We start from the raw sequence: 18067 nt of genomic DNA, 5'->3' as shown, positions 1-18067 counted from the left end.
AAGATGCCATCTTCACTCGCCTGGATTTCAGTTATCATTCCCATGAAATATTTGGCGCATATCGTACCGAATTCGTGTATTAATACGATGTCACCCTCTTTTGATTCGTGTCGCGTGCTATGGCGCCATTTGTCCTGGGTGTTCAGGATGGTAATATATTCTTGTCTCCACATCTTCAACAGTTGTAACGGCAGCCGTTATTGATATTGTCATCTTCATATCAGGTTGTTTTCTTGGTGCACCAGCCTGCTTCACACATCGCATTCCAAGTTCTCCGTCTCGCAAAGGGCAGTGTGTGCAAGGTGTGGAGTTATCGTACGTGAGAAGGGCTCCTTGGCTCCTGTTCTACAGGGTACGGAATCCAAGGTCTGCTGATCTTCATTTCGGATAATAATGTAGATTGTAGATAATTTTCTGTTCGTTCCCGTATCGTCTAGGTAGTCTGTAGAATATACTATTCAAACAAAGAATCGACAAAGCAGGATATGCAAGTTTATTTCTCAAGCGAGAAGTTGATTTCCACCGAGAGACAACAGTATGAGTAGCAGTTCGAGCTGTAACGAGCCGCTCTCTCGGGCTGGCTCGTTGGTCAACCCGACCGGACTATTATCACAGTCACATCTAGGCGAGACGGGCCGGTGTCGACCGGCGGGTTCGTCCGCGCGGTCATATTCTCCGTTCAGTTCTGCTGCCCCTTTTCCCCGGTAGCATTGTCGCGTTCAAAAGACGGGTAAAGTGCACAGTGTTTATTAACAAATACGAACAAGGACCGCCACCGATCCGACACCGCAAATTTCCAGAACTAATAACTACACTTGCAGCTCACTGCCAACAACCGTACTACCGTAATCCTTTTCCAATCTTCAAGTATCAATCTGTTTACGGTAGCTTTATTATTCTTCTTCTTCTTCTATTTCGTCGTCTAGACAAGTACAGGTGTTAGACGTCGACCTGCGTCCTCTACAGAGCGTTCTGGGTCTGTGAGTTAAACCTAACATGGTGGCCAATCGAGATCAAATGTAAATAATCACGAATAGAGTGTATGAGCTTATCACTGTAATACGATATACTCAACTGCAAAACAAGATCTTCAAGTTCTATCAAATATTTTTTTTACAATTAATACTTGTACTAAAATAATATAATTTCTTACAGAAGTTTTGTTCAAAGCTATTTTACTTGAAAAAATTTTTCATCACTAGACAAATTTTTAATTTGAAGTTTTATGTTTACCGTCAATAATTAATACATTATTTTAACATCATTTTAAAATACTGTATCCTTATACTGTATATTTTATGTTATTACGTTTTGTTTTTTAATTATATGATAGTGTGTATCAATTTTTCATTTCATTACATCATTTTGCATTTGATATTATGATAATAATTTGAAATAGAAATTTTAAAGAAACGACATGAGATGTTGTAGCAGTTAAGATGGACTTTTATTTGCAAATTGTTTTTATTAATTGTTTTAGTATTTTCAAGCAGAAATCCATGTCAGTTTTTCTTTTGTGGTGAACATTTCATGTTTCTTTTCTGCTTTTGAAATGATTAAAATAACATTATCTACAGTGGTTTTGCGCCGATTGATGCACACGAAGTTGCCTGTTTCTGTTCATCATAAAGTCAAGCGACCAAAGGTGTATTTGGATAATGACGCATGTGATCGAAATTTGGATATATCCAAAATACGCAATATTGGACTGGTGGCTCATATTGACGCCGGAAAAACGACAACCACCGAAAGAATGCTTTACATGTCAGGAAATATTTCCGAACCCGGCTTGGTTGATGCGGGTACTACAACAACTGATTATATGGTTCAGGAAAGGGAACGTGGCATTACAATCGCTTCGGCGATAGTCAGCATTTACTGGGCATTCTATCGGCTTAATTTGATAGACACGCCAGGTCATGTTGATTTCACTTTGGAAGTGGAACGTTCGTTGCGTGTGGTCGACGGGGCGTTGGTAATTTTGGATGGCTCAGAAGGCGTGGAAGCGCAGACACTAACCGTATGGCACCAAGCGGAAAAATTTCAAATACCATCGATGGTTTACATCAACAAATTGGACAAAAGCAATGCAAATTTGCAATTTTGCTTGGATTCTATAAGAAAATTAATGAAAGTTGAACCGTTGTTGATCAACACACCTGTATTCGATTTGTCTGGTCATTTGACAGGCGTGACCGATTTGGTGCGAATGATGCATTATTATTGGCCTGAAGAAAATGGTTTGCGTTACGATGAGAAAGCATGCTGTTTAGAGGAATTAAATTCTTTCGAATTGAAGCACAGGGAAAATTTATTATCAAAATTAGCCGATTTGGATGATCACTTTGCTGAAATGTTGCTTTCTGACAAGGAGCCATCGTTGAACAGCGCTGATGTGGAAAGAAGTCTCCGTCAAGCAACCATCCGGCGACGTGTCATTCCGGTACTTTGCGGCAGTTCATTTCGCAATCGGGGCATTCAGCCATTGCTTAACGCAATTTGTCAGTATTTGCCAAGTCCTTTGGATTGTATACCTGCAGTTTTGCAATTTTACAATGGTCGACTGTGTTGTATAGCTTTCAAAATTGTTCATGATCATTATTTGGGACCATTGACATATATTCGCTTGTATGGGGGCAGTTTGTCGAAAAATTCCAAAGTGTTTAACATCAATCGAAATTGTATTGAATCAGTCACCAAAATTTTTATACCTCACGGAGATGTGATGCACGAGGCAGAATTTGCATCGCAAGGGCAGATTGTTGTATTGCCCGGTTTGAAATCTACCATAATTGGTGAGTATGAAAGGATTGTTGATTGAAATTTCCTTGTAAAAATATTCAATTTAACAGGTGATACTATTGTTGACAGCCATCATACTGCAGAACACGCTAAAAAGTTATTTGAAGCGCAGAATGTTGACAGTTTGGAAAGGAGAGATGATCAGCATCCCATTTTGGCTGGAATTGATGTTCCTGAACCTGTATTTTATTGTACAGTGGAACCCAGTGCTGTTAGTGAGCAAAATAAGCTTGATTTGGCATTGACAAAACTAGCTCGTGAAGATCCAAGTATTCGCACAAGGATTGATTCTGATTCACAGCAGACTATATTGGAAGCTATGGGTGAGCTTCATGTTGAAATTATCAAGGATCGTCTGAAGCGTGACTATGGTTTGGATGTGTTCTTGGGTCCACTTCAGGTAAACTATCGTGAAACGGTGACAGTGCCGATGACATGTGCCAAACGCATTCATCATTTTGTTGGATCGACGGATCGGTCAGTAGCAGTGGAATTGAAGGTCGAACCTGCACCAGGTGCCGGACCGCTTAAGAAAGTTCGATGGATTCATGAACAAGGAGAAAAGGCACTTGAAGATTGCTATCCACAGTTTATATTAAATTCAGTCATCGATGGCTGTTTTAATGCTTGTTCACATGGTCCACTTCTCAATTCGCTCGTTGTGGATGTAGATATTGTTGTGCAGAAGTTGGAAGTGGACCGCGGTGTACCCGTAGCAGCTATTGCTGCCTGCACTAGTCAGTGCTTATTGGAAGCTATGGCTGGAGCTAATTCAATTCTACTAGAGCCGGTATCAGAATTGAAAATTTCCATCCCATCCAATTTTGGACATGATGTATTGAGAGATTTGAATCATCGTCGGGCTAAAGTGTTGGATTTGAATTTAGATGTTGAAAACGGTGTGAAATGCATACACGCGAAAGTACCTTTGCAAGAGTTGCAAGGTTACGCCACATGCCTTCGAACATTGACTTCAGGTATGGGACAGTTTCACATGATCGGTGTTGCTTATGAACCAATGACACGTGATCAGAGTGACATTGTGCTTCGTCGATTGACCGGTATGAATTTGTAAATTTGTTTTACAGTTTTCAAAATAAATTTTTTATAAATATTGTTTTTTCTGAACATTTGGAAAGTATGCATTGAATAATAGTTACGTGCATTTAATTTGTCTGTTTGGCAGCGAACCGCGGTTCCTGCCGTGTTGCCGGATGGCGTAGAAGTCTCCGGGCGCGGTTGCTGTGCATTATGTGCCCGACATGTTCTCTCTCACGTTGCAGTATCTAAGCCGGTGGAGGCATCGCTTGCCAGATCATCGTATATTTGTTGCATCGGCCTTAGATATTTCAGGACTAGTTGGTCGTCGGCCTACAGTCGTGACATCGAGTTCAGTTTTCAAATTTTTAATTTAACTAAATTATAAGCTACAGTGTTTTTCATTTTTTGCATAAATTTAATGCATAACTTTTGAAATGTGAATGTTTTAAAGATTTTTGGCCAATGAGACATCAAATATTGCGCCATCCGACAACAATACGCATTATGGAATCTTGAATTATATACGCCAAAAAAATAGCCTATTAATAATTATGTCAAGAAAAGAAAAATACTTCAGAAGAGCAGCTCAAAACAACAAACTTGGACATAAATGAGCAAAACTGCCCTTTCATATATTAAATCAATCAGCTTTATACTGTTGTTGCTCGTTGGTTAAATATAATAAAAGCGACTTGTAAGATACTTGTAATATGTAAGAAGATCTATGGTTACTCTAATAAATGCGATATGGTTACTCTAATAAACTCTAATAAATGACTCTAATAAATTGTTTAGTTCTTGTTTATAAATGTAACAATTTTGTAAATGTTTTTGAAATAAGAAAGTATTATTTAGTGCTTTTATTACAAAGTTATGCTAATAATTTATTAATTAAAAAATGATTGGCAGTTTAATGACAGAGCGTGGATGGTGTAGCGGTTAGCATGGTTGCCTTCCAAGCAATCGATCCGGGTTCGACTCCCGGTCCACGCAACCGTTTTTCAACCAAATTTTATAGATACTAATGAATGACTTTATGAATGGGCCTTGTTTCACGCGCTTTTTCTGTTTGCGTCATAACTTTAGGAATCTACTTATATTTGGGGAAATGACAAAGCGGTTTTGCAATAGCAACCAAATTTTGTTACTTTCTTCACTTGCTGGTAGTTACAAAAAGAATGCTTTTTTTATTCACTCACCAGAAAACAGCGCCTAATTGAACATATAACGTATGTATGTTTTGATTGGTAAGAGAGGTAAGAATTCATATAAGATGAAAATATTGATAAAAACGAATTTAAATTGTGAGGGACAGTTGGTTATAAGGTTCTTAGCTGAGCGCCAATCCCAGTCGCCTCTTTATTCTTCGACTGTTGCGTGCTTAGGCAACTGCCATCATTCTGCCATTTCATTAAGCCGTGAGATGTGCCCAGCAAAAGAATTCTTCAGATTAGCTTATTGCGTCATCAGTAACGCTGAACCCCTTTCGACTATGTCAAAATAAACAACTCTGAACGAACCGCCTATACAACTTACTGCATAGGCGTGCTGTTGCAGCAGCTACGATATTTTTTGTTTTCATTTAATATTTAAATTTACACATATTGTTTGCTCTTGTCAAGTTTCAATTTGTAGTCGAGTGTAAAAACTGAAAGTTTGGAAAGTAATGTTATTTAAGTTGCCAAATAAGTGCTAAATTAAAATTCTGCAGATAAATATTTATATCCATAGTGTAAAAATAAAGTAAAAAAACAGTAAAGCATAATAAATACGAATTTAAAGTTCAATATTTAGTTCTGAACTAAACAAATCAAAATAGATGTAATATTATAAATCAATTTTGAAATAACAAACTCAACTGCTTGTGGAACTGGTTAAACTGGCTTGTTGTTCTGAGGACATAATTTTTTAATTACTTATTTATGTAAAAGCTCCACTACGTTGAAGTAGTCAGTAACTTAATATTAAAAAATTAAATGCATTTTATTTTAAATAATTACAAAATTCTTTCATTTGTTAATATTATTAAATAATAATATTCTATACTTCTTGAAATGAATTTAAACTCTTAATAGCATTTAAAGAAAGTTGTTACACTAATATAAAATTCGTTATTGCGTACATAAGTATAATAATCTTTTTACGAACAAGCATTGTACTACGTAAATAAAACTTCGAATTCCATACATACCATTCTAATATTATGCATCCTACTTAATTACAGTATGGTTTGTTTACTGTATTATTTTGCAAATCTGTTTGTCATTTTACTACGTCCATTGCGCAATGTAATCTTCCATCCGAGTGTGATTTATCGTTTTATTATTCGTCGCTTTAATCCCCATAAAAATTGTAAGTATTTTCATGTTTTTGTGAAATGCATTTTTTCCAAATGAATTGCTGAATTCTTGAGAAATAAAATTTTTTAATTTTGCCTTATATTCCCAACATTATCTCCATTATTTTTTAATGCTTTGTCAGATTTCAAACTACAGCTAAATTTAATTAGTGCATTTAATATCAATTCGTAAGAACTGACTTAGCAACTGTTACATTGCGTGTATGTTTCACTTTTATTACACTTTATATTTTAGAGAAATTACATTTTCTGCAGTATGTATGCATGTGAATGAAAATTTTTTTGCTTTTATAAATTTATAGTTCATTTTATCTTAGGTATTGCAATTATTTTTAGTTAATTTTTAAACTTTTAATAATGTTAACTTGTTTGTTGCCTTAATTTTTGCATAAATTTGCGTATTATTTAATAGGCAATGCTATATTGAAATAGGCACAATAAACTTACTGCAGATTGATTAAAATGAAGAAGTTGTGTTGCAAATGTTAAATTTTTCTTAGGGAGATGATTTTTTATTAGCAGAGGCATCGATAATTTTATCAGATTTGGTTTTTCTACAATTTCTGATGTTTTGAAAGCTCTCATATTTAATGAAGAATTGAAAAGAAATTGTATGCTAACATTTTTGATAATTCGATACTTGTTTGTAAATTTTATTCATATGTAAAGAATTGTATTATTGGTCTTGAAAATTGGTTTAAATTTTAACAATATGAAACTTAAAAATTTTTTGTTCAGTTGCATTAGTTTTCGTTCATTTTTGCATCTAAATTTTATATTTAATGAGTTATTATTTTACATTGTGGTATGCTGTTAGCAATGAGTAATGGCACTGGATATAATTTGGGCAACAGAAAGAAACACCGTAAATTATTTTACAGTTTTTATTAAAATGTTAATTAGCACAGTTTATGTAGAGAAATTAATTTTTACAAATGTGTAGAACACTACAAGTATTTAATATAAAAAACGTGTTTTTTCATGTTTTTCTGCTATTTTTTTGAACTGAAAGTTGATTTTTCTTTTTATTAATTTCAAAATTGTGCTTCTCATCATATACCATTTATTTCTGTCGTACAGTTATATTGTTGTTAAATATTGAATGCCATAAAATGGTTTATGTGGTTGAGCTTGATTTTATAAAACCGGAACTGACATATATTGCATAATATAAATAGCTAGTAATGACTTACTTTACTGAAATGTCAGAAAGAATTTGGTATTATTTTTTGTTCCATTTATTAGACGAGAATTCTTTTTCACTTTGTTTCCTTTATATGAAAATTTTGCATGTATGATTTTTGAATATTTTTTGAAAAATAAGTTTATATTCGTACGTGATAAAATTTTTCATTGAGGTAAAATTTTAGTCCCTTTTAATAATTGCATTAGTAATTAAACTCATTTAATGTAGCAATTGCTGATATAAAATACCCTGCGGGCTTTACAGGCATCGTAATAGGGTGCAAAAGTATCTGAACAGAAACAGCAGGCAAATATTAATTATACCTTCATATAGTTTAATTGGTAAACTTGTGTTTGTGTTGTTGGTAGGGAGTTTTTGAAATTATTTTTGATATGTCTTACGTGATGTCCAGTATAGCCGAAGTGTGCAGATGAAGGTAGATGGTGCGGAAAATTACACTGACCTAATGAAACTGATTTATGCACATTTTGACGTGATTTCATTTTAAATTTAGCGCAGTAAATAAATAAATAATTTATTTTCTATTTATCATGCATTAGGAAAACAATATATTAATTGCTTTTTTTTGCTAATTACGAAAATATTAATTTTCGTAATTTAGTTGTTCGAAAGCAGTCATGGAGAAAGAAGACTCCAAGAAGCCTCTGAAGAAGTCTGCTATACCTAGATATGCAAATGCAAAGTTGTTAACACGCATAAATAGTATTTGTTGGATTTTTGTGATTGCAAATGTTTAAAATTGTTTTGGTTTACAGGCAAAGAATCACTGTTGAGTGTTTCATCTTGCGTTGCAAGCAAGTGGCTAGTGGGTGATAGGTGTTACGTTGGTGGTACAGTACCTGGCAGGATTGCATTTGTTGGCGATACAAGATTTGCACCCGGTGAATGGGCTGGTGTTGTTCTGGATGAGCCAGTTGGGAAAAATAACGGATCAGTTGCGGGTGTTATGTATTTTCAGGTATAATAATAGAAAGACGACAAATATGTCGACGTTGAGCAATTATATCAAGAAAATGTGTTTGAATAAATTTAGTGTGCTCCAAATTATGGGTTATTCTGCAGACTATCTAAACTAAGCAAACAGCCAGTAGTAATTCAACAACCGGACGCCGCTTCAGCATTTCATGGTGATTCAGACATTTTTGCTAAACTAGATTCAGATTTGATTTTTAAACGTTGAATGCCAAAAATATTTATTTATTTTTTTTAAATCAGTAATTTTTTTATATTGTTAACTTTTCATTAGCATGCTGCATCATATATTGTGACGATGATTGTTGTTGTTGTTGATTTTTGATTAGGTAAATAAAAATATTGTTGATGAAAAATAAAAATTTTAGATGAATCCCAACAAGAGTCGGCTTCGACAGCAGCAGAAGAGGATCATAATTTACGGGTCGGTGATCGCGTGTCTGCCGGCGGATGCCGACGTGGTGTATTGCGTTTCTTGGGTCCAACTGATTTTGCTGAAGGAATTTGGGCTGGAATCGAGTTGGATCAGCCGTATGGGAAAAATGATGGTTCTGTTCATAGAAAAAGGTTTAATGTTTATTTTAAAAAAATTGGGATACATTTCCTTATATAAGTTTGTTTCGATTTTAGGTATTTCACTTGCAAGCCGTTGTACGGGTTATTTGCTCCTGCACATAAAGTGGTTTTGGAAACATTTCCAAATTTTGACACTGAAACGGGGAAGAAAACTCCAATTGTACGACACAACGTTGCGTCAATTGTACGAACTCGACGCAATCAAAGTTTAATGGGAAGTCAAGAATCACTTACCAGTTTGTCATCCATTCACAGTTCTGCATCACGTCGGATAAGACTCGGTGTCAACGCTTTGTCCACCTCGTGCAACACGCCATTGAAAGTATTGAATACAATCTTAAAATTTTTAATATTTTCATCTTAAATTTTTTATCACTATTTATATTATGTAGTTTTTTCAATGGAATGAATTTATTTTTTTTCAATGAAGAAGTTGTAATTGTTTCAATTGTTCTTAGTGTAATAGTAGTAGTGTTCATTTAGAATGATTTACGTCGTCTTAAATCTGATTCGTTGAGTCCAAATTCTTCTTCTAGCACACCTACAGTGACTGCTCTTCACGTAAGCTAATTAATTAATTTATTGAATCAGTTTATTGAACTTTATTGTATGCTTGTTGATTATAATTATTAAGAATGCTTTGAAAGAAAAAGAACAGCACGTGGAACAGTTGATTCAGGAAAGAGATGCTGACAGAAGTGAACTCGCACAATTGTTGAAAACATTGGAGCAGGTTTGTGATTTGATCTTTTTAATAAATTATCAATACAATTAGTAAAATGAAAATTTGATGAAATAAAATTTCTTTTTAAATGTTATTTTATTTGACTATGACAGTTTGAATGATGTTCAAAAAATTGAGCAGATTTTTGATAATCAGTGGGTTATTTTTGCAGACTAAGAATGAAGTTGAAAATCTCAGAGAAGAAGAGAAACGTACTGCGGATGATTTTCGTATTAAAATTGATTTCTTGCAAACTGCTTTGGAAACTAGCGAAAAAGAATGCAAACATTGGCGAGAAATGTGCGAAACAGAGAAACAGTATGTTTGTTTATGATTTGCAATGCAAATTTTGTATTCTACTGTATTTTTGTAAATTCTGCTCATTTGTATTGTTTAGAAAAGCGGATGATTTGGAATTTCGAATGGAAGAAGAAATGTGCTTGAAAAATGATTTAAAATTGAGACTTTCAGCTTTAGAAGAAGAAAGAAATAAAACAGAAAGCCAAGAATTAATGACAATGGAAAAGTACAAAAATCTACAAGAGGAAATGAAAATATTGTCAGCGGAGGTAAATTGAATGTGGTCGCTTATTTTTAAACTGCATTTTGTCGACTGTTTGATTTTGTAGCATGATCAGTTGAAAAAGGAACTTTGTGATTTGCGAACTCTGAACAGTAATGCTGAGATCAATGATATTAAAGAAGTGATACATAAACATACATACCCATTACTTGCTAATATTTTTAAATTCTTTTCTTTAAGAATAATTCCAAGCTTGAAGAAAAATGTAAAATTTTAATGGAAAATTTCGATAATGTACAAAAGAACAACGCTAATCTTCATCATATGCTTGATCAAGCGAAGCAAGAGTTGATTCAGGCGAAAGAAATAGCACAAAAAGAGGTGAATTAAATAATTAAAGGTAATTGAAGAATTCTTTCATTCATCTTATTCAATTTAGAAAGAAAATGCTTCCACATATGCTGAAAAATTGAAAGGTTTTGACAATTTTTTCTGTTCACATAACTCTTTTGTTTAGTTTTATTCTTTTTTTTTGTCTACTTTTTTAGAATTAGAAAATTCTATGTTGAAACAGAAAGTCTTATCTGAAAGCAATGCAGTATCTGTAGATGTAAGTTGTCATTTATGTACATGTAGCGGATTGTATTGGATTATTTCGTTGTATTCCATTTTATAGAGAAAAGATTCGTCTACTTCATTCGGTAATACTTGTATTGTCATCTTACTGGCGATATGAATAAGGGGCAAAAGGTTTTTTCTTAGACATGGAGTTGTGTACAGCATTCTCGAAGATAAAATTGAATGAAACAATTGAATCACATGAAAATAAGAAAGTATTGTGACTTTGATTTTTGAAGAAAAAAAATTTTTTTAATCATAATGAACGAAGATTATGTTATTTATTCAGAGTGAAGAAGACGAGAGTAGCAAAGCTTTGCTAGAAGCGAATATGAAATTGGCAGTGCTTGAAGAGAAATTAAACAGCGAAAAAAATTCCTTTTCCAATTTGGATTTGGAACGTCGGAATCAAATTTTGCAATTGCAGCAACAAATTCAGAAAATGAATCCTCTTCTGGAAAGCAGGCAAAAGGAAATTGATGGTTAAATGATTCATATTTGAAAGCTTTTTCCCCCATTTTCAAATTGTTCATTTTTCATTTTTAGCATTAAAACTTGATCTTTCGGAGAAGGTGGATTATTGTTGTAAAGTTGACGCTGAATTGAATTTTTTACGTAATGAAGTGATTTCTCTGCGTCAAGCTAATAAACAGTCACTGTCTTCATCGAAAGATACGGTAAATTAGTTATTTTTACCCGGAAGTTATTATAATTATCGAGCTTCATAATCGGTTTTCTTTTGAAAATTTTATTTTATTCTTTCTTGTATTTCTCATTGTTACCGCTTATTACATACATATATGTAGTAAGTGTGTGTGTTTTTCTCCTTTTAATAATTGCTTACTGAACTTGTTAGCAATATTCAGGTTGACGGCAAATGAATACAATTATAACTGACATCAAAATAAAGCGTAGTTTGGTAAATGAACAGCAATATGGCAAGCTTATTCAGCTGACCAGTCACAGAAACTTTTCTCATTTTGATGATAATAACGTATGTTATCTGTGATTAGATTTTCAATAATAAATATTGAATTTGCTTTGCAATTTATTGTATTCGAGCTTGTCCATACTCTAGGGAAAGTCATTGTACTCACTGAAGAATTATTATGTGGAATTGTATTTTGCATTTGCTCAGCTAGTCACTTGTCGCATGTTGCATGAAAGTATTTCCGATTGGTTTGATTATTTTTTCAATGTATAAATAATTTGATTACTTACACTACGTGATATTCATTTATTATTTGTTGTAATTATGGTGCTTTTTATACAACTGATCGGCGGTGTGTTCGCTTAATGTTACACAGCTTTGTAGATATATTTCATCTGTTTATTTTTTTAGCAAACGGAATGCGATGGGCTCGATACTGTTCAACAGTCAAAAGTTATAGAATTTCTCGAATCCATAATTGCAAACCAGAAGGTAGAAATTGACCGATTCACGAATCATCCTGGGTTGAATTGCAGCAACACTTTGCAAGAGAATTTCATTGATCCGTAACTTTTGTTTTCAAAACCGATATCACTTGTTCGATATTATTGAATAAATTTATTAATTTGATTTTTTTCATTTTTCAGTCAATCAGATGTTTCAGCTTTGCGACAGCTGCGAAAATTTTGTGATGTTTGTGAGATTTTTGATGCTCATGATACAGAAGAGTGCGAACTTTATAAACAAGAGTTGATGAATCACAGCAATTATGGTGGCGATCCCCTTGCTCTAAGACCATATTGTGAACGATGCGAAAGTAGGTTGTTTTTTTTGTCGTCTATCCAATTGTATTTATTCAGGTTCTTTATTTAAATATAGTGTTAAATGAATTTAATAATTTTTTTATAAAAGGAAAATTTTTTGTGTTCATTTTTTGTTGGGTGCTTTACGGTAAAATGAGAATGCTTTATTTTTAGTGTTTGGTCATCTAGCGGAAAGTTGTTCAACCGTAAAAGAGTCGTGACTACTTACATAATTTGATGTTATGCAGATGCCAGAAAAAGTGCACTTTACACATTGTTTGCTAAACTTTTCTTTGATTATTTCGTTATGTATGTATGATTCCATCAAATTCATTAATTACTTCACCTAATTTGTACATAATTTTTCACACTCATACGTACATGTTTGTGTATGCATTTCTCTGTCTTTGTTAAGGTTATTCTGATGTGTTACTTACTACTATCGCATTAAATTAAATATAACTGTAATTCAGCAGCATTTTTATTTTAATTTATTTCGCTAAATAGTATTATTGGAAGCCTGTGTAACGAGCCGCTCCCTGGGGCAGGCTCGTTCGTCATCCCAACCGGGCTATTAGCACAGTCATCGCTAGGCGACGACGGGCCGGTGTCGACCGACGGGTTTCTCCGCGCGAACAGAAATATCAATATTGAATATTAGCAGAGCTCTCAGAAGCCAAACGGGTTCGCGCTTTCCAGGTAACATTGTCGCATTCAAAAGACAGGTAAAGAGCACAGTGTTTATTAACAACTCTGAACAAGGACTGTCACCGATCTGTCACAGCAAGCTTCCAGGACCAACAACCACACACGATCGCTCCAACCAACGCACTACCGTAATCCTCCTTTGATCTTCAAGTATATACCGCTTACGGTAGCTTTATCTTTCTTCCAATTCGTCGTCTGGACCAATACAGTTGTTAGAGCAGTCCGCGTCCGCTACACCACTTCCACCTTCATGTGGAGCCCTTCATTTCCCCTGCTCACCGTCCACGTGGCATATGAAATCTCGCAACTACGTTGGTCGGCGCGTGCTCCTCCTTTTGCGCTCTACTCCCCACATCTCGGCGTTCTGCTGCCGGTCGTGATATGGTTTCAGGCGGTCGAAGTGTACCACCAACCGTTGTCTTCTCCACCCAGTACGTGTTCCAGTCCAGCTTCTTCTGGACTTCGTACGAATCGTCCCAGTAAGCCTCCAGTTTGGTCTTCGTTCGGACTTGCTTCCAAACCCAATCGCCCGGTTTGTACACAGGTCCATGGGCTTCCCGGTGTCTCCAGAACTGCTGGCGCCGCAGCTCTCGATCTGCCCTCCTCCGTACCGCCTCGTAGAGCTGCTCCAGGTCCTGCCGCAACCGCTGTGTATACTCTCCTACCGACCCTTCTGGTACGTTCCTCGGGAGGCCGTACACCAGGTTAACCAGTAGCCGCAGCTCTCTGCCGAACACGATTCGGATAGGGGTGGCACCCGTTTTGCGGTGAACGCCGGACCGATAGGCGAGAAGGACTCGGTCTAGGTGGGCATCCCAATCTTAGGGGTGATCGATGGATGCCTTCGCGATAAGGTCTAGCAGGTTGCGGTTCATCCGCTCCACCAAGTCATCGGACTGCGGGTGGTAGACTGTGGTCCGGGTTTTGGTCACCCTGAACATCTGGCACACCTCACTCACGAGCTCGGACTCGAAGTTCCGACCCTGATCTGAGTGTAGCGTCTCCGGTGCTCCGTAGCGGCAAAAAATGCCATTCACCAGTGCCGTAGCTGCCGTGCGCACCTCGGTCGATGGACTACACTGAAATCGAACTACGCCAGACGTTTCAACCAGCGGGCAACCTGCCCCTCTGATTTGCGGAAGTTCATCAGCCACCTCAAGGAGTTGTGGTCTGTCCGGACTATGGACTTCTTGCCGTACAGATGCAGTCAGAAGTGGTGGATAACCCAAAAGAAAGCTAGCACCTCCCTCCTCGTCGCGCAGTAACCCCTCTCCGCCCAGGCGAGCGAGCGGCTGGCGTACGCGATTACCACCGGCGGGCTCTGCTCCCCTTGCTGCGATAGCACGGCCCCAATGGCGTCCTCGCTGGCACCCACATCCAGCAGGAAAGGGCGGTCGAAATCTGGGTGGCCCTTTCGGTCTCAATGCGGTGCTGAACAAGGCGCGTTCGCCCGAGGCCAGTCTCACCGTACGAGATGGCTTTCTTGTACCTCCGGAGATGGCTGCGTAGGGCCCGCTTACTCCGTGCAGAACACTCCGCTCCGTCAACCAGAGCGCATTCGCACGCTCCCAGATCACCGTTGTCCGTCTCGGGTCTCTCCCCTCCAGTCCATCAAGTGGTACTTTCTAAGGACTCAGTGCATCCGGGCGCATCCGATGCTGGGGCGTGCGGCTTGGGCAGGTTCGCGGACAATCCTGACCCTAGAGCCGCCCGTCATGGTCATATCCCGAGCTTGCCAGTCGATCACCTTGACGAACTGATCGAAGAAGTTCGTACCTAAGTGTTGCGTATAACTTTATTCAGTTAACCCTTTCATGCCCAAATTATTTCAGAGGATACAATTATTGCTTTTCTTGTTTTGTTTTGTCAAAATACATTTTAAGTTTGAAGTCTCAGGACTAATTTTTTTGCTGTTTTTTCAATGTTGCTTAAAAGCATTGAGAAAATTACGGTAAAAATATTTTTTTGATATGAAAAGTTAATTATTGATTTTTGACCTGAATACATTAGTTCCACCTTTAAAATGAGTCATGTGGCTTTTTTGCCATGTTTGATAAGTTATAGGATGTATTTTTGACGATTAACGAGATAGGTGTTTCATGACAACGCAATCTTTTTGCATGTTATCGCGCGCATATTCACATTCATATGTACTTCTATTTGATAGCACTTTATTATATAAATGAATGGGCATTTTGTAAATCATTGTTCTTAATGATAAATAAAAAACAGTTTCGTCCGTTAACAATACACAGATGTATGTCACATTTCATGCAACGCATTTGACATGTTCTTTGACAAACGCGGCAGCGCTTTTTAGTTGTCATCATTTCTGGCCAATGGCCAGTCTGATCCGTACATGTATTATGCTCTGGCTGTATCGTTCGTCTAATGAATCTAGATGGACCCACTTCTTCTTCAGCCGTAGGTTCCGATGGCCGCCGTCCGCGCTTGCGCGTCACATACGTTTTCTCGAATTTCATTAGACTGTCACTAACAGATAACATGAATTCCATCAAGTCCATGACATTTCTCGTCGCTGATCCATTCTTAGTGCAATCATCTTTATATTTCAACCAGCTGTTAGTCAGTGACACGTGGATTGCCCAAAAAATACTCGTCTGTACCATTTTCGGCACTTGTGGTCGATTCTGTACAATGAGATCAACATACCTGTCAAATCCACACCTTCCATGAACTGGTTGTATTCTCTGACGATTGCTGGACCAGGAACGTCAATAAATTGACGTTGCCTTTTATTCCAACGTCTGACTGGCTCCACCGGATCCACGCACTTGTACGTTGATGCCAAAATTACTTCCCGGTTGTCAAACCACTTAACAACGCAAAGCTTATTGTCGTTGGTACGACGAAAGTCCATGGAACCTCTGCCTCTTCTTTCAGTGCATTCAATGGAATCAGCGGGCAGCCGCGAAGTCTCTTAGATCTAATAGTTGAAACGGAGTGGATCCCGTCTTTCAGGAGAGCTTCGTGAAGTTCAAGGAAAGAGCAAAATAATTATCGTAAAAAAACTTTGTATCCCTTGTGTTTCGGCAACTTTTCACACACCTTCATGACAACATTCATTCCAAAATAGCCAACAGGATTTTCCACTTTTGGCGCCATTCGGTCACATAACCAAAAGTCATGCACAAAGCCATTTTTTCCACACCTGGCGAACAGTTTCAATCCCTATTTGTATGGCTTCTTGGGGTTGTAGTACTTCATTTTACAGCGGCCCTTGAATGGTATTATGTGTTCATCAACGCTTTGCAGTTCTCCTGGTGTTTCTTCTAAACAGGTCTTACGGATGTTTTCTAAAAGCGGACGGACTTTGTAGAATCGATCGTACATGGGGTAGTTTCTGTCCATGATAACCTCATCGTCATCATTGAAATAAAGAAATCGCAGTAGGGTTTCAAATCTATTGCGACTCATGCAGTTTGCTACGGCGTCAACACGCGTCTGGTTCGCCGAATACATGCGATACCGTGGCATTTTAGTAATGCCCATCACAAACAACATTCCCGTAAAAACTTCTATCTCTGCTTCAGTTGCCGCTAAGGTGGAATGCAAGCACTGATTTGCTTTACAGTTCGTCTCAAATGTAATACGAGACAGAAGCTCTGGTGTTCGATAGGCCTAAGAGCTGGTGATATATGCTCATCGAGTTCTGAAAAGTTTTATGGTCTAATTTCAATTCAAAATAATAACAGCAATTATTTACCAATAAATGTTGATAATTCAGGGTTGAAGGGTCGTCGCCGCCAGATGTACGATTTTCTTCTCACATTGGCGGAAGCATCATCTTCATCAATAACTTCCTCATCACTTGAACTGTATGATTGCAGAGATGTATGGTCTAATTCATCCCCAGAAAGTGTTTCTGGTTCAGAAACATCAGGATCTGGCAGAACTATAATTTCCTTAATTTCCAATTTTCCTTACCCGTGAGCGACGGTGATTGTCTTGCTTGGAGTTCCGTCATCGCCAGGAGACGGCGGTCCCTAGTTCCGCTGCTCTGAGCACCCGACGACCGGGTTCGGGCACGTAGTTCGGGACAGTCCCGTCAAATGTGGCCTAGACCACCGCACTGAAAGCATTCCATTGTCCTCCGTGCGAGTTGCAAGCGGGACGGCCTTTCTCGTGTCGCCTCCAGCTTGTCCAACCGTCGGGCCAGAGCTTCCATAACTTTGGCCAGGCCGCCGTTCCCTGAGGCAGCATCGTCAATTATTTTCCGCCGGCCTTCCTCGATCTCGGTTACACTTTCCGCCATCTGGTGTGCCTTTGCGAGGGTCGCCGGCTCCCGCAGGCAGAACTCTCGGTGGAGTTTCTGGGACGCAAGGCCGAGGATAAAACGGCTAACCAGTTCGATCTCTGACTTTCCGGCCCTGCGTCCCACTTCGGCCACTTCTCATGAGAAATCTCGGATAGGTGATTCTTTTGCTGCCGCAGACCGCTGGAGCGCATTTCCAGTCGAATCGGAGACTCACTCTGGCCGTAGGTATCCAGCATGCGGCGCTTAAGCTCATCCCAGAAGTTGTCCCGTGTCGATCCAGCCGGGAAGGGCTCACGTCGGGCCGCCTCAGTCATAAATAGGCAGGCGCTGGCGGCTTGGTGTGGGGGTAGCACACCGAACACATAGAAGAAGTCTTCTACCGTGTCCAGCTACTCAGTCGGATCCATGTCCGGAAAAAAGGCTGGGGTGGACCGTAACAGGCGGTTGCGACTCCCCTCAGCGGCATTTCCCGGGCAGGCCACCAATGTAACGAGCCGCTCTCTCGGGCGGGGTCGTTCGTCACC

The 18067-nt window shown here is 38.0% G+C and overlaps 4 protein-coding genes and 1 non-coding gene across 5 annotated transcripts; 4 read left to right on the top strand and 1 right to left on the bottom strand.

The window, feature by feature from the left end:
* The first annotated feature begins 3 nt into the window (after nt 1-3).
* On the top strand, nt 4-391 carry Tsp_05123 (hypothetical protein). Its single transcript, XM_003369665.1, has 2 exons — nt 4-196; nt 225-391. The coding sequence occupies exons 1-2, from the start codon at nt 4-6 to the stop codon at nt 389-391; spliced, it is 360 nt and encodes a 119-aa protein (XP_003369713.1).
* Nucleotides 392-537: 146 nt separating this feature from the next.
* On the top strand, nt 538-3877 carry Tsp_05122 (elongation factor G). Its single transcript, XM_003369664.1, has 4 exons — nt 538-652; nt 684-884; nt 1578-2795; nt 2853-3877. The coding sequence occupies exons 1-4, from the start codon at nt 538-540 to the stop codon at nt 3875-3877; spliced, it is 2559 nt and encodes an 852-aa protein (XP_003369712.1).
* An 887-nt stretch (nt 3878-4764) lies between these two features.
* On the top strand, nt 4765-4836 carry Tsp_05121. The gene has a single exon. It is a non-coding gene; the product is annotated as a tRNA-Gly (tRNA).
* Nucleotides 4837-6068: 1232 nt separating this feature from the next.
* Nucleotides 6069-12323, top strand: Tsp_05120 (putative CAP-Gly domain protein). Its single transcript, XM_003369663.1, has 12 exons — nt 6069-6195; nt 8165-8367; nt 8443-8536; nt 8750-8948; nt 9012-9279; nt 9592-9690; nt 9854-9999; nt 10079-10250; nt 10445-10585; nt 11112-11304; nt 11369-11499; nt 12165-12323. Exons 1-12 carry the CDS (start codon nt 6069-6071, stop codon nt 12321-12323), a joined length of 1932 nt encoding a protein of 643 aa, XP_003369711.1.
* A 1216-nt stretch (nt 12324-13539) lies between these two features.
* Tsp_05119 (hypothetical protein) lies at nt 13540-17540 on the bottom strand. The gene is made up of 6 exons (XM_003369662.1): nt 17354-17540; nt 17056-17180; nt 16488-16906; nt 15676-15985; nt 14220-14865; nt 13540-14084 (listed from the first exon to the last, which is right to left on the bottom strand). The coding sequence occupies exons 1-6, from the start codon at nt 17538-17540 to the stop codon at nt 13540-13542; spliced, it is 2232 nt and encodes a 743-aa protein (XP_003369710.1).
* Nucleotides 17541-18067: the final 527 nt, after the last annotated feature.

The sequence above is a fragment of the Trichinella spiralis genome (assembly GCF_000181795.1).
Source record: "Trichinella spiralis strain ISS 195 chromosome Unknown Scfld1557, whole genome shotgun sequence".
In the NCBI taxonomy this organism is placed as follows: Eukaryota; Metazoa; Nematoda; class Enoplea; order Trichinellida; family Trichinellidae; genus Trichinella; species Trichinella spiralis.
This window is presented reverse-complemented; position numbering and strand designations above follow the sequence as displayed.

Excerpts from the sequence above, each read along its gene's own strand:
- Tsp_05123 (XM_003369665.1), top strand. The coding sequence starts at position 4 with ATGCCATCTTCACTCGCCTGGATTTCAGTTATCATTCCCATGAAATAT. Across the intron at positions 197-224 it reads CAACAGTTGTAACGGCAGCC|GTTGTTTTCTTGGTGCACCA; the intron begins GTTATTGATATT and ends TCTTCATATCAG.
- Tsp_05122 (XM_003369664.1), top strand. The coding sequence starts at position 538 with ATGAGTAGCAGTTCGAGCTGTAACGAGCCGCTCTCTCGGGCTGGCTCG. Across the intron at positions 653-683 it reads GGGCCGGTGTCGACCGGCGG|TTCTGCTGCCCCTTTTCCCC; the intron begins GTTCGTCCGCGC and ends TTCTCCGTTCAG. Across the intron at positions 885-1,577 it reads CAAGTATCAATCTGTTTACG|TGGTTTTGCGCCGATTGATG; the intron begins GTAGCTTTATTA and ends CATTATCTACAG.
- Tsp_05120 (XM_003369663.1), top strand. The coding sequence starts at position 6,069 with ATGGTTTGTTTACTGTATTATTTTGCAAATCTGTTTGTCATTTTACTA. Across the intron at positions 10,251-10,444 it reads TGAAAATATTGTCAGCGGAG|AATAATTCCAAGCTTGAAGA; the intron begins GTAAATTGAATG and ends CTTTTCTTTAAG. Across the intron at positions 11,305-11,368 it reads CAGGCAAAAGGAAATTGATG|CATTAAAACTTGATCTTTCG; the intron begins GTTAAATGATTC and ends TTTCATTTTTAG.
- Tsp_05119 (XM_003369662.1), bottom strand. The coding sequence starts at position 17,540 with ATGGCGGAAAGTGTAACCGAGATCGAGGAAGGCCGGCGGAAAATAATT. Across the intron at positions 17,181-17,353 it reads AATGGAATGCTTTCAGTGCG|TTCTGCCAGATCCTGATGTT; the intron begins GTGGTCTAGGCC and ends AGGAAATTATAG. Across the intron at positions 15,986-16,487 it reads AAGGGCCGCTGTAAAATGAA|CAATCGTCAGAGAATACAAC; the intron begins GTACTACAACCC and ends TTCCTGGTCCAG.